The 13,929-nt window shown below is 41.4% G+C and overlaps 2 protein-coding genes across 3 annotated transcripts in view; one reads left to right on the forward strand and one right to left on the reverse strand.

Moving 5' to 3' along the window:
- uex (metal transporter uex) overlaps nt 1-13,929 on the forward strand; it is a 202,432-nt gene that overhangs the window by 33,711 nt on the left and 154,792 nt on the right. The gene's annotated exons all lie outside the window — the stretch shown is intronic.
- Nucleotides 1,932-7,846, reverse strand: LOC118879224 (uncharacterized). The gene is made up of 2 exons (XM_070998315.1): nt 7,731-7,846; nt 1,932-2,959 (listed from the first exon to the last, which is right to left on the reverse strand). Exon 2 carries the CDS (start codon nt 2,869-2,871, stop codon nt 2,224-2,226), a length of 648 nt encoding a protein of 215 aa, XP_070854416.1. The 5' UTR covers nt 2,872-2,959; nt 7,731-7,846; the 3' UTR covers nt 1,932-2,223.

The following is a 13,929-nucleotide window of genomic DNA, read 5'->3' on the forward strand; positions in this document are numbered from 1 at the left end:
TTTCTTAGCGCTGCTAGCTCCTTTCGCTCTTATTTTGGTGCACCTGCTTACATATGTTTCTGGGAGCGCCAAAAAAGTAGTATGTAGTACGTAAAATGGACAAAAAACGCATATTTTAATGTACGAGCATGGTCGCTCGCAGCTTCGCCTGTGGAAATCAAGATTAAAATAGCGCGAATAGATCGGCTATTTCCTGTACCTGGTCTTGTCTTTATTTTTGCTACTTAAATTAGTTGTATCGTTTTTTGGGGGTTTTCCAAGAGGAAAACTGCACAGTTAATATATTTTATATAACTCTGTTCTTTTATTTACAAAGGTTAACAATTTCTGTAAGACTTACCTATGAACGATTCGTTTTGGATTTTCCCTCTGGTGCATTAGGGAGTATGTTATCCTCCTAGGTTAGATTTATTTTCTTTGTTTGCATTAAATGTCTTTTACATTTTATTCTTTTAACAAATTTATTAAAATATCGAATAAAAAACTATAGTGTTGTGAATGTGATATTTTCTAGACAGTAAATTAAGGTCATTCTATAAGGCGAATTTAAAAACAAAAAAGAATACCTTTTACTTAAAAGCTTCCTCTTACCACCCAACTTCACCCCTCTTTCTATCTGACATGATGCAGTAAATTGCGACTCAATAAAAAACAAGGAAGAACGCTATAGTCGAGTACCTCGACTATCAGATACCCGTTACTCAGCTATATGGAGATATGCAAGCAGCAAAGCGAGATTAAAATGCGCCACCTACCGGAGGTATACCGATTTAAGCGTTATGGGCGTTAGAGTGGGCGTGGCAAATTTTTTTTGGATCAATCGATAGGTATCAACGAGACCAATACATTTCAGTTAAAATTTTTTATCTAGCATGAAAATTGTGGGCGTCACAGGATTTCGCGGTTTGTGGGCGTTAAAGTGGGCGTGGCAAACTTTTTTTTGGGTCAATCGATAGGTATTGGTGAGAACAATACATTTCAGTTAAAATTTTTATTCTAGCGTCAAAACTGTAGGAGCCACAGTTTTGGGCGGTTTGTGGGCGTTAGAGTGGGCGTGGCACTGTGCTGAAACAAACTTGCGCTGCGTAAGAAGCTCAGGAATCTGCACGCCAAATCTCAATAGCCTAGCTCCCATAGTTTCCGAGATCTCAGCGTTCATCCGGACGGACAGACAGACGGACAGACGGACAGACGGACAGACGGACATGGCTAGATCGACTCGGCTAGTGATCCTGATCAAGAATATATATACTTTGTGGGGTCGGAAACGCTTCCTTCTGCCTGTTACATACTTTCCGACGAATCTAGTATACCCTTTTACTCTACGAGTAACGGGTATAAAAACCTTTGAAAGGTGATCAATACTTGAAAATAAGCTTTAGCTTTTTAAAGGATGCAATTAATATAGGCCTTCTTCTTCATCTTAAATTAAGTTGAAAGAAACAAAACAATTTTGAGGAGAACTTTGACTCAAAACCGTTACCGAAATTTACACTGACATGCAGTAATAAATATACTGTACGGCTGTGAGCACGTCAGAGCGAGACAGAATGATATGGAAACCTTACCCTGAGTTTTACTTGGTTGTATGAGACGGGTGTGAGGGAATCTATTTGTTCAAACATTTATATTTGTTTTAAAAAGAGGAATGTAATTTCAATATGAAAATAACAAAATTAGTTTGTAGATTGAAATTAGTTTTTCCCTTTGAACTAAAATTTGTTAAATCAGCTAAAGAAATATAAATGTATAAAGTATATATAGAAAAAAGAATTTGATTTTAAACGAATCTCGTTTCCCCCGTCTGCTAGAAATGCATAAATACACACAAAGGCACTTGTTTGCTCAGGAAGCAGGAGTAAATATGCAACTTCGCGAATCCACTGGTTTTATTTAAAACATTGCTTAGCCGTCATCTATGTAAATTGTGCGTTTATTTCAAAGCTTTTTCTATTCAACAATGTTACCAACTCGCTTGTTTCAGATCTTCCCTATTACATTGGTATCTAGAGTTAGTATTTTATGGTAATCTAGTAGTTTTTTAATCTGGTATTTTGTTGTATGATCGTTGCTTGCCGACTTGTAGGGGGTAATTTATTAGCGATTATCAGCTGTGCTACGCCCCTGCTCGCAGCTTTCGACAGTCGACATCGCAACGACCATAGAAAACAAAACAAACAGTGAGATGACCAAACATCGCCCGCGTTGAAGCGCTGTAGGCCTTCAATTAATGGGAAGAGGTGCCAGATGATGTACTGAGCGTTTGTATACGCCTTGCTTGGTTTTTACTAGAGCAACGCGCACCTTGCCATCCGATCCGTGCGTTACTTCGGTGACTCTGCCGAGCAGCCACTGCTGGGGCGGTAAATTGTCCTCTTTGATGACGACGATGGTTCCTGGTAGAAGGTTGGCCGATTCCTTTGTCCACTTAACTCTTTGCTGCAGCCCAGCTATGTAGTCACGGGACCAGTCTCGCCAAAACCGTCGCTTGATGGCTGATATAAGCTGCCAGCGTTGTAGATGAGTTAGGTCGTCGTCCGGATGAGGAGGTGCCGATCCTGGGGGTAGAGCAGCGAGCGTGGTGCCTACCAGAAAGTGGGCTGGAGTAATAGCCTCTCCGTCGTTAGGGTTGCTGCTGTCAGCTACTAGCGGACGCGAGTTAAGCACTGCTTCCACTTCAACCAGGATCGTCTGGACTTCGTCCTCCTTCAGCAAGGCGTTTCCGACGGCCCTCAAAAAGAGGTGTTTGGCGGACTTGACGGCGGCCTCCCATAGGCCCCCGAAATAAGGCGACCGGGGCGGAATGAAGACGAACTCAACCTGGTGATGGACGCCGTACGTTCCCAGTGTGCTGCGGACATCGGAGGCCATCTCCTGAAGCAGCCGTGAGGAACCAACAAAATTGGTTGCATTGTCGCAGTACAGTCGATCGAGCGGGCCGCGCCGCCCAACAAATCTGCTGAGACAGAGGATAAATGAGTTAGAAGTGAGATCCTTCAATAGTTCTAGGTGAACCGCTTTCGTTGAAAAACATATGAATACTGCGACATACATTTTTAACGCTGCCTTGCCCCGCACTCCTAGCGACACTCGGATTGGACCGAAGAGATCGACTCCGCTTATTCTAAAGGGTCGACTGATTCTGACACGGTCAAGAGGCAGGTTTCCCATTATTTGCGACATTAACCGTGGCTTATACCGGAAACAGTGCGTGCATCGGCGCACAACAGCACTGCACTCGCGTCGTGCATTGATCAACCAAATTGTCTGCCGAAGCAGGCCGACTAGGGCTCGTGGTCCTGCATGGCAATTAGCATAGTGCAGGTGCTCGATGTACAATTTGACAAAACGATTCCCTTTAGGCATTAATATTGGGAATTTGGCACTGGGTTTTAGATCCGCGTGCGCTAGTCGACCGCCCACCCGCACCAATGTTAAAGTACGGGTTCCGAAAGTTTCGTTGCTGATAAATGGGCTAAGTTTTTGGTAAGAACTGGGTAATGGCAAATTTTTCTTTAATTTATTGAATTCGTCTGCAAACGATTCACGCTGAACAGCCTGCGCGATATAAGAGAACGAAAAACTAAGCTCGGTGGCTGATAGGACGTGGTCGTTCCACAATTTCCAGGCCCTGCCGTAAACAAAACGAAAGATAAATGTTGGAATTCTCACAACCTTCACATAGGAAGAAGAATTTTCAACTAATTGTAGCAGCGGATGATTTGAGACGACAGCAACCGTATGGGCGATTACTGGCGGTTTCATTTCGAGTTGGCTTTCGAGGGGCGTGTCAGCCAAGTGCTGATTAACTGGCCAATGAGTCGAGTCCATGGACAAAAACGAAGGGCCTTCAAACCATAGCGTCGTATCGAGATCTTTGACCGTAGTCCCTCGAGAGGGTAGGTCCGCTGGATTGAAGTTAGTCGGGACGTGTCGCCAGACTGCAGTTGGAGCCAGTTCGTGAATAGCCGAAACCCTATTTGCGACGAATGTTTTAAGTTTTGACAGATGAGTGCGCAACCAGAAGAGAACAACTTCAGAATCCGACCACATAGTAACCTGCTCGACGCGGTAAAGATTAAGCGTTTGCACATCACTCCATAACTTCGCTAAGAGGTGAGCCGCACAGAGTTCTAGTCGTGGAATACTAAGTCTATTGATCGGTGCTACCCTGGATTTGGCTGTTAGCAACCTAACTTTTATTCCCTCTGAGGTCACTGACCTTACGTACAGACAACAACCGTAAGCATCTGTTGACGCGTCCGCAAATCCGTGGATTTGATAAGTGCCGCCAAACTGAGTTCCGACATGCCGAGGGATGTTTAACGTTTCTAAATCTGTAAAGCAAGATGACACCGTCTTCCAATGATGCAGTACGTCGGCGGGTATTTCGTCGTCCCATCCAATTTGTAGCGACCAGAGCAAGGGTAACGATAGGGCAAATGAGTCCTAACGGATCGAACAGCCGTGCTGCAAATGAAAGCATGGATCGCTTTGTGGGTGGGTCTTCAAGCTGTAGATTCTGGGCGTTGAATTTGAACGTATCCTGTTTTGGACTCCAAGTGAGACCCAAAGTTTTCGTATCGGCGTCTTCTCCAATAAGGACTTCTGGCTCGGCGACCTGTCGTTCGTTGGGGGTACAATTCGACGCCCACTTAGCCAAGACGAACCCTGCGGAATCTAAAATCTCTGTGATTTCCCCTCGCAATTTCCTTAACTCACGAATGGAATCGGCCCCTGTTAACAAGTCATCGACGTAAAAATCATTGGCTAGAGCCTGTGAAGCTAAGGGAAGAGATTCGGAGTAGATCTCGCTAAGCTGCTTCAAACACCGTATTGCAAGGAAAGGAGCACTTGCCGTACCATACGTAACGGTGTTAAGCCGATAAATTTGTAGAGGGTCTTGCGGGTTCTCACGCCATACAATTAACTGAAACTTTCTATGGGTCTCATCTAATACCACTTGTCTGTACATTTTAGTAATGTCTGCCGACATAGCAAATTTATGGAATCGGAATTTAAGCAGCGTGGCATACAGGCAAGGCTGAATTGTTGGCCCTACCAAGAGAATTTCATTCAATGAAATTTGGGAAGTGGTTTTGCATGACGCGTCGAATACGACTCTTAATTTAGTTGAAGAGCTTTCAGGTCTGAGAACGCACTGATGCGGTATAAAATAATGAGGCTCGTTGGGTATCCTATTATCTGTAGCCTCCATGTGACCGAGAGCTAAGTATTCCTTCATAAACTGGATATACAACGAATGATTTGTTGGGTTCCCTTTCATACGCCGTTCTAAGGACAAAAACCGACGTCGTGCAGTTTCATACGAGGAACCGAGACACGAAGGACTCGATTTGAAAGGCAGGCTAACTACAAATTTTCCTGTAGAGTCACGCGAGACGGTGCTAGCAAACGATTTTTCACTCAACACTTGATCAGGGGTATAGAGCTGCGATTTTGTTAAATCGGGTATTCTTTCAATTTCCCAGAACTTCCTTAGCGTGTGATCCAAATTGTTGTCCTCAGTAGCTACTAGAGTGGAGTATGAGATACATCGTGCGGGCGGATTTTCTTTGTAGGGCCCTGACGCTACCCAGCCAAAGACAGTATTTTGTAGAGTTGGACCTGAGTGCTTGTACCGTATTTGTCCTTCCCTAAGCAGGTCGAAAAACAACTCAGCGCCGATCAGCATGTCGACGCGTTTGGGCTTGTAAAAGTAAGGGTCTGCTAAGGAGATATCATTACGAATCCAATCGGAAGATATTGCGGTTGCTTCTGGACGATACCCTGAGATTGACGGTAAAATTATGCATTCAACTGCCGCTTCGAAGGAGTTTAATCGCGACCCAATTGTCGTCTGGACTGCGAAGCTAGCTGAACACGCGGAATTCCCAATGCCTGAGAATTTAGCCTCATGCCGGTATCGTTTTAATTGCAGATTATTTACTAATTCCTCCGTTATAAAATTAACCTGTGACCCTGAGTCTAGCAAAATCCTAGCGCACAGCTTGGCTCCTGACTGACTTTGAACCTCGACAAGGGCCGTTGCAAGTAAGACGTGATCTACCTTTTGCGGCATAGGCTGACTAATCGAGGCACTTAGTGACTGTTGGGCTACCTGATTGTCAATAGGCGATGACAATTGATTGCTCGACGGTACTTGGGAGGTTGAGGTAAACCGATGCAGAAGTGTGTGATGAGCCTTCGTACAAATTCGACAACGAGATGACTGGCATGTTGCGACACTATGTCCTCTGCGTAGACAATTGATGCAAAGTGGTGCATTCTTTGCGAACTTGAACAGAGCTTCTACCGAGATATTAGCGTAAGATGTACAACTCTGAATGAAATGGCTGTCTGACTTGCAGAAGCAACATTTAGACTTAAGTTCTTCGACAGGTCGGGAAACTGCTAATGCCGCTTTGCTATATCTGGGCTTGTTCCCTAGCTGTCCCTGTTTGGGAGCTTTTCTGCCTGTCGTGGATTCCTCAGCCGCTAAGTGTTGGTATCGTTTATTATGCGCCTCTGAGCAATCTTTCCATAACGGAATAGAATCGTAACTAAGGTGCTCTTCCCATCGCGACCGCGTTTTGGGATCTACTCTAGACATGACGATGTGAATTATCATTGCGTTGGCGAAAGTTTTCTCGTTGCCGAGCGAGAGAAGAGATTCATATATAGCAGTTACAGTGTCGATAAGGGATCGCAACGCCGAGGCGGATGGCGCTTGCATTGTTGGGATTTCAAACAATCGAGAAATACTTTTAAAGTATATTAGGCACGGATTATCATAAACCCTGACCAAGGCCGCATGGGCCTTTGCGTAATTTGCTTCTGTGATCTGGTAAGCCTTTACTGTTCCTAAGGCTTCCTTCTCTAAACAGGATAACAGATGATTAAACTTTTCAACATTTGATAGAGATTCGTCATCGTGAACTAAGCTGTTAAATAAACCTATAAAATTTTTGAACTCGGCATAGTTGCCGTCGAATTTTGGGAGTTTCATTTGTGGTAGTAATCTGCTGTGACTTGCTGAAGAGTTTAAACTACTGTTATTTGCGAAGGTAGAATGATTTCTTTCTCCTTCGGTCCGGTTACAATTTGACATTAATAATGCCTTTGCGGATACACATAATTCTTCTAACTCCTCTCTACATGCTAATTCGGTATTAATTGCTTCTAATTGTTGTTGCAACTCGAACGCCTTTTCGATGTATCCATTTAAAATACCTAAACGACATTCCATTTCGCACGCATTAGGGGGAGTTACTTGACCACGAACTGTGGCCTCAATTCTAATTATATGATTCTTATTCCGCTCAAGCTGTTCCAGCAATTCGTTTGTGTCGTCCTCCGCTGAGGGAGTTCTGCCAAAACGTTTCCGACTTCCACCCATTGTGACTAGCAACTTCCCGTTTTTAGATTGTTTCTAACAAGCAAATGCCAATGCAATGCTGCTGGTAGCGATCGAATGTCTGCACTGTCCCACCGTACTAAATCCTCAGCCAGGCTATGCGCGATTGGAGCAAGGAAGGCGAAAAGACCGACACAACCAAAGAGCGCGCGAAGATTGGGGCCAGGCAGATTAAGCAAGACCGAATGTGTGTGTGTGTATATGTTGGGTGGGCCTTTGTGTGTGTATGTGACTGAAAGCCAAGTGAATTATGATATGTGTTTGTGCAAGTGTTGGAAATAAAGTTTGCATATATTTACGTAGGCCACTTTACCATATACAATACGGATCGCTGTACTTCTCGGTGTTTCCGACAAGGTTAGGTTGAAGCCCGCTGATGCTCTCCTGTGACGAAATGGAGGTTAGGGACGCAGCCGATGTGCGCTCCCTCTACGATGATGTATGGGGCTCACCCCTCTCCGGGTGCTCCAGCGACGAAAGACGACGTTCTATTGCACCTCTCTATGGGTGCCGACGAGAATGTGGCGAGGAGATGGACGCAGCCGATGTGCGCTCCCTCTACGCCGAGATGTACGTGGGTACTGCGCTCCGGCTGTGCGGGCGCTCCAACAACGAAAGATGAAATTAAAGTTGCACGGGCGCGTAAATGCGTCTCCAACTTGGACCATGCACCCAATGTGCGATGCCGATGCATTTGTTGCGTAACGCGAATTGGCCGCGTGCACTTGTTATATAACTCTTGGTGATTTGCCAACTTATAACAATACGCAAATCCGAAGTTTAGAAGACGGCCAAGAACCAGTGAGTCCACCCGGGGGCGCCAATGTTTGCTCAGGAAGCAGGAGTAAATATGCAACTTCGCGAATCCACTGGTTTTATTTAAAACATTGCCTAGCCGTCATCTATGTAAATTGTGCGTTTATTTCAAGAGCTTTTTCTATTCAACAATGTTACCAACTCGCTTGTTTCAGATCTTCCCTATTACATTGGTATCTAGAGTTAGTATTTTATGGTAATCTAGTAGTTTTTTAATCTGGTATTTTGTTGTATGATCGTTGCTTGCCGACTTGTAGGGGGTAATTTATTAGCGATTATCAGCTGTGCTACGCCCCTGCTCGCAGCTTTCGACAGTCGGCATCGCAACGACCATAGAAAACAAAACAAACAGTGAGATGACCAAACAGCACTGATATCGTGCTTTCAGGATTATATTAATATAGATCCTCTACATATTCTTAAATTAAGAAAGAAAAAAAGAAAGAACAATTTCTGAAAGAAAACCAATCAATTTAAGGAGAACTTTTACATAAAACCGCTACCGAAATTCCCTCTCTTCGGCCTTTCGAAACATTCTAAAGCTTTGCCACAGGAGTGAGCGAGAGGCAAATACGAGGCTAACGCTTTTCGTCGGGTCTGTTTTTCAGCGCGGTACTGAGATGAGCTAAGGAAAGACCAGAATAAATGCTAGATTATGCGAGTGAATTTCGATGAACGCCGTTAGCCGCGGCCCAAAAAATAAGAAATTTAATCTTTGACGGCGGTGTAAAATCGAAAAAAAACGCCAGCAGGATGTCAGTGCAGATGAAAAAAGATGCCTAATTTAAGCTGTTGCCCATTATTGTGGGACTTCGCCAACAGAAAGCTATTCCACAACAGGGCGAATCCGCAGAATAGATGAAGTGCTGGAGGAGGAGGTCCACTTTAGAATCGCACTGCAAAGGAACATGCCCAGTGGGACTTCGCCCTTACATGGACATCCTGCCGGACGGGTCCACGCATTTGTTGAACATTCCACTTATTATACCCGTTACTTGTAGAGTAAAAGGGTATACTAGATTCGTCTGAAAGTATGTAACAGGCAGAAGGAAGCGTTTCCGACACCATAAAGAATATATATTCTTGATCAAGATCACTAGCCGAGTCGATCTAGCCATGTCTTATACACAGAAAAAATTCACAAAATATCGAGGATGTAAGGATTAAGTTTTGTCACTTTTCTAAAAATTATTGTTTTTAAAATGTTTAAAAGCCGGAATTTGCTAACATCTATTGAGCATATCACTGTGAAAGCTCGATGTTAAAATTCAAGCGGAGCTCTTAGCGTAAAGCAACAATTTTTTTACTTTTTAAAGTTGTAGGATAGTATGACAACTGATTAATACACACTAAAACTCTATGCAGATGTGAAAATTATTCATTTTTTCTTCAAGAAGGGTTAAAAATATACAGAAATGAAATACAAATTGAATTGACTTAAAAAAATTATCCTTCAGTTCTTATATATTTATCTGAATTGTTCTTCCACAAATCTTTGCTCTAGTATTGGTGAAACACATATAAATTGAATAGCTTTTTTTTTTTACTTTTTCCTCCACTTTTTTCGTCAAAATTATCTAACGAACAAATTACGCGATTATAATATAATCGAAAACTCATTGTAGGCACGATAAGAGAAAGTGACAACAATTATTTAAAATCTTTGACGTGACGTCACAGATGTGAGTTGACAAGTTAGTATTTTTCTTATTTTAAATTATATTCAAAAAAAAAATACAGCACTTGGTATTTAAAACAGTATATTTGTAATTTATATAAAATCATATCAAACTATCTCACAAAATATCAAGTGTCGCGCTATCGTCATATCGACTTCAGCTCGAAAGGGAGAAATATTCAATTTCAGATCTTGTAAGCGGCCGCAATTCTGCATCCGTAAGGCAGATGACGGCTAAAGCGTTTAATTAAATATCGATGGGAAGCAGTTTCGACTCCCAGCGCGATTCTTTTCCTTTTTTTTTGTTGATGTATGTTTTTGTTCTTATATTTTATTATAGTTTTTAATAAAAAAATATTGTTATCACCATGTCCAACGGTAAAATTAAGTTATTAAGTTATACATATAAAAACAAGGAAGAACGCTATAGTCGAGTACCTCGACTATCAGATACCCGTTACTCAGCTAAATAGAGATATGCAAGTAGCAAAGCGAGATTAAAATGCGCCACCTACCGGCGGTATACAGATTTAAGCGTTATGGGCGTTAGAGTGGGCGTGGCAAATTTTTTTTTGGACCAATCGATAGGTTTTGTCGAGACCAATACATTTCAGCTAAAAATTCTTGACCAGGATCACTAGCCGAGTCGATCTAGCCATGTCCGTCTGACCGTCTGTCCGTATGAACGCTGAGATTTCGGAAACTATAGGAGCTACAATACTGCGATTAAGCATGCAGATTCCTGAGATTCCTGCGCAGCGCAAATTTGTTTCCTACAGTTTTGATGCTAGAATAAAAATTTTAACTAAAATGTATTGTTCTCATCAATACCTATCGATTGACCCAAAAAAAAGTTTGCCATGCCCACTTTAACGACCACAAACTTCAAAAAATCGTAAATATAAAAGCGGATATCTCGGAAACTATCAAAGTTTCTATCTTTGATGGGATCTCAGATTTAAACTCCGTAGCCTTGTACGCAGCGCCAGTTTTAACTGAAACTTATTAGTCTCCCCAGTACCTACCGATTGATTAAAAAAAGATTGCCACGCCCACTCTAACGCCCACAAACCGACCAAACCTGTGGCGCCCACAATTTTCATGCTAGATAAATATTTTTAGCTAAAATGTATTGGTCTCGTCAATACCTATCAACTGATTCAAAAATCTGTCTACCGCCCACATAACCATATATTGAGATCACGGGTAGGTGGCGCATTTGAATCTCGCTTTGCTGCATGCATATCTCCATTTCCCTTTGGTCCCATTAGCTGAGTAACGGGTATCTGATAGTCGAGGTACTCGACTATAGCGTTCTTCCTTGTTTTATTTTTAGTGTACACATGCAAAAATATAATTTTGACGAATATCATTTTTATATGAACAAAATTGAAAAAGACCATTTTGATGAACAAAAAGTTCATTTTTTTATGTTAAAAAGTTATACATTAAAAAATCGAAAAAAATATAATTGATATTCTCGAAAAATATCAAATTTATATGTTCAAAATATCAATGCGGCATTAATATTATCGGCTTTTTATTGATATGAAACAATGCAGAATTGACTGTCATTTCATATCAATATTTTTTTCTGTGTATACACACACACGCACTGATCTTGTTTTCAGTATTCTACCTTTCATTAAAATTTTACTTGGATGTATGAGACGGGTGTGTGCGAATCTATTTGTTTAAACATTTATATTTGTTTAACAATAGGAGTGTAATTTCAACTTGAGAATAACAAAGCTTGTTTATAACTTGCGATTAGTTTGGCTCCTTGAAGGAAATGTTAAATATTTGTAGCAAAATGATATCAGTAGGTAGTACCATCAGCTACAAAAGCATATATACACACATACGCACGGATATATTGTTAGTGGTATTTTTTTTAGTATGCGGGCACACTTAACGTCTTTGGTTATTTTCTTGCGCCAGCGAGGATTAGGGAAAAATTTTGAGAGACTTGGTAAAGAAGGATAAATTTTATAAAAAATTAGATTCAGTCCTTTGCGGGTATCCCTTAAGATTATGAGTAGCACATTTTAAAACCACTTTCGCAACATTTACAACAAAGATATGGCAAAAGAAAAAATTTAAAAAGAAATAGAATTTTGGGGCAACTTTGGGTCGACTATTCCAATTAATTTCGAATTTGTGTTTTTTTTTTAAATTTTTATGACAAGCCGTTTGAAAATAGCTATCATTTGGCTCGAGAAAGTCAAAATTGCTTAGCAGGGACTTTTTCTGTTCGAGAAATGTTATGCCGGCACTCGAGATACTGGCCCTAAAAAAACTAAGAAGAGGCATCTCTTTGCGATTGGAGAATGGTATATACCGGATCAACACGTACATCTAGATGAACGCCACAACGGCAACAAACCAGAAAATGGAAAAAACGGACAATTCTGCTGCCGCCGGAAATACAAAATAAATTAAGTCATTTTTAAATATTTAATTTTTTATTTTTAGTTTCATCTTAAAATTCGCTTCTGATGTTAAGTTTGCGGTTGTCTAGTTGACGACTTGGCATGCCTCAGGTTGCACTTGCAGGTTCACTTTGTTGTTAGCGGATGGATTAAGATACTCTTATTCTTTTGTTTTTGTTTATTGTTTTTAATTGTAAATCGCTTTGTGTATAACTTTTAGTTTTATTGCCGGCTCCTCTCAGGCCAATTGGTTGTGACAGCCACGATTTTCTCTAGCTATTATACATTTGAAGTCCTCGAAGGATAGTCAGGAACAACAAGGGTAAAGCGATCAGGCACAACACGTTGTAGACCTTTTCTATTTCTTCTTTGTGGTCTATCGCCGGTGTTACCGTCTGCTTTAGACACTTTGGATCCCATTCTTGAACCCTTTAACCGACACTTTAAACTTTCAAATCAAGGGTTCATTATTCTTCACGGTGAATGTTATGAATGGAAATTCTTCTCGAGTTGACCGACAGTTGGTATTCCCATTGAAAACCCTTAACAAAAGAGTTGTATGCATAGGCTAAAGTGCTGCAGTTCTTGCAAACTATTTTATATAGAATTTGTTGTTAAAGCTGTTTACTCTTTTAAATATTTCAAACGATAGCAACGCAATTGAGAAGTCTAACTATTAACGTATACGCAATTCTTTTACGACTCCAGAGGTGTTTTTGATGTTAATTATGTTTATTATTATACCCGTTACTCGTAGAGTAAAAGGGTATACTAGATTCGTCGGACAGACAGAAGGAAGCGTTTCCGACCTCATAAAGTATATATATTCTTGATCAGGATCACTAGCCGAGTCGATCTAGCCATGTCCGTCTGTCCGTCTGTCTGTCTGTCCGGAGATCTCGGAAACTATAAGAGCTAGGCTATTCAGATTTGGCGTGCAGATTCCTGAGCTACTTACGCAGCGCAAGTTTGTTTCAGCAGAGTGCCACGCCCACTCTAACGCCCACAAACCGCCCAAAACTGTGGCTCCTACATCCTATCGATTGATCCAAAAAAAAATTTGCCACGCCCACTCAAACGCCCATAACGCTTAAATCTGTCTACCGCCGGTTGGTGGCGCATTTTAATCTAGCTTTGCTGCTTGCATATCTCCATTTAGCTGAGTAACGGGTATCTGATAGTCGAACTATAGCGTTCTTCCTTCAGGACTGATTAATTACAGTACTTTGGATGCAAACTATATTGTCTAGTCTTATCGAAGGTAGAAAAAAGTAAGCGTGTGCGAACCTCCAATACCTAATCAAAAACAAACAGAAATATCGGTCCGAACCGACGAATTCCAGTTCTTGTTGATTGACATCTCGTCTTTATGTCGTTTACAAATTCTATGAAGGAAAGCTTTGACGTTCTTCGAAAGCCTTGCATCAAATAAATTTATAAATAAATATGGGACAATCTCTGAAAATTTGTACGTAAAAGGAAACACAAAAATGTGATTTGATCTATCGCATGTAGAGATACCTCTATAAACAGATAAGATTGGAGTGTAGGGTATTGTGACGAACGATTGAGTTTTAAATGACACT

This window comes from Drosophila suzukii (assembly GCF_043229965.1).
Source record: "Drosophila suzukii chromosome 2 unlocalized genomic scaffold, CBGP_Dsuzu_IsoJpt1.0 scf_2c, whole genome shotgun sequence".
Classification (NCBI taxonomy): Eukaryota; Metazoa; Arthropoda; class Insecta; order Diptera; family Drosophilidae; genus Drosophila; species Drosophila suzukii.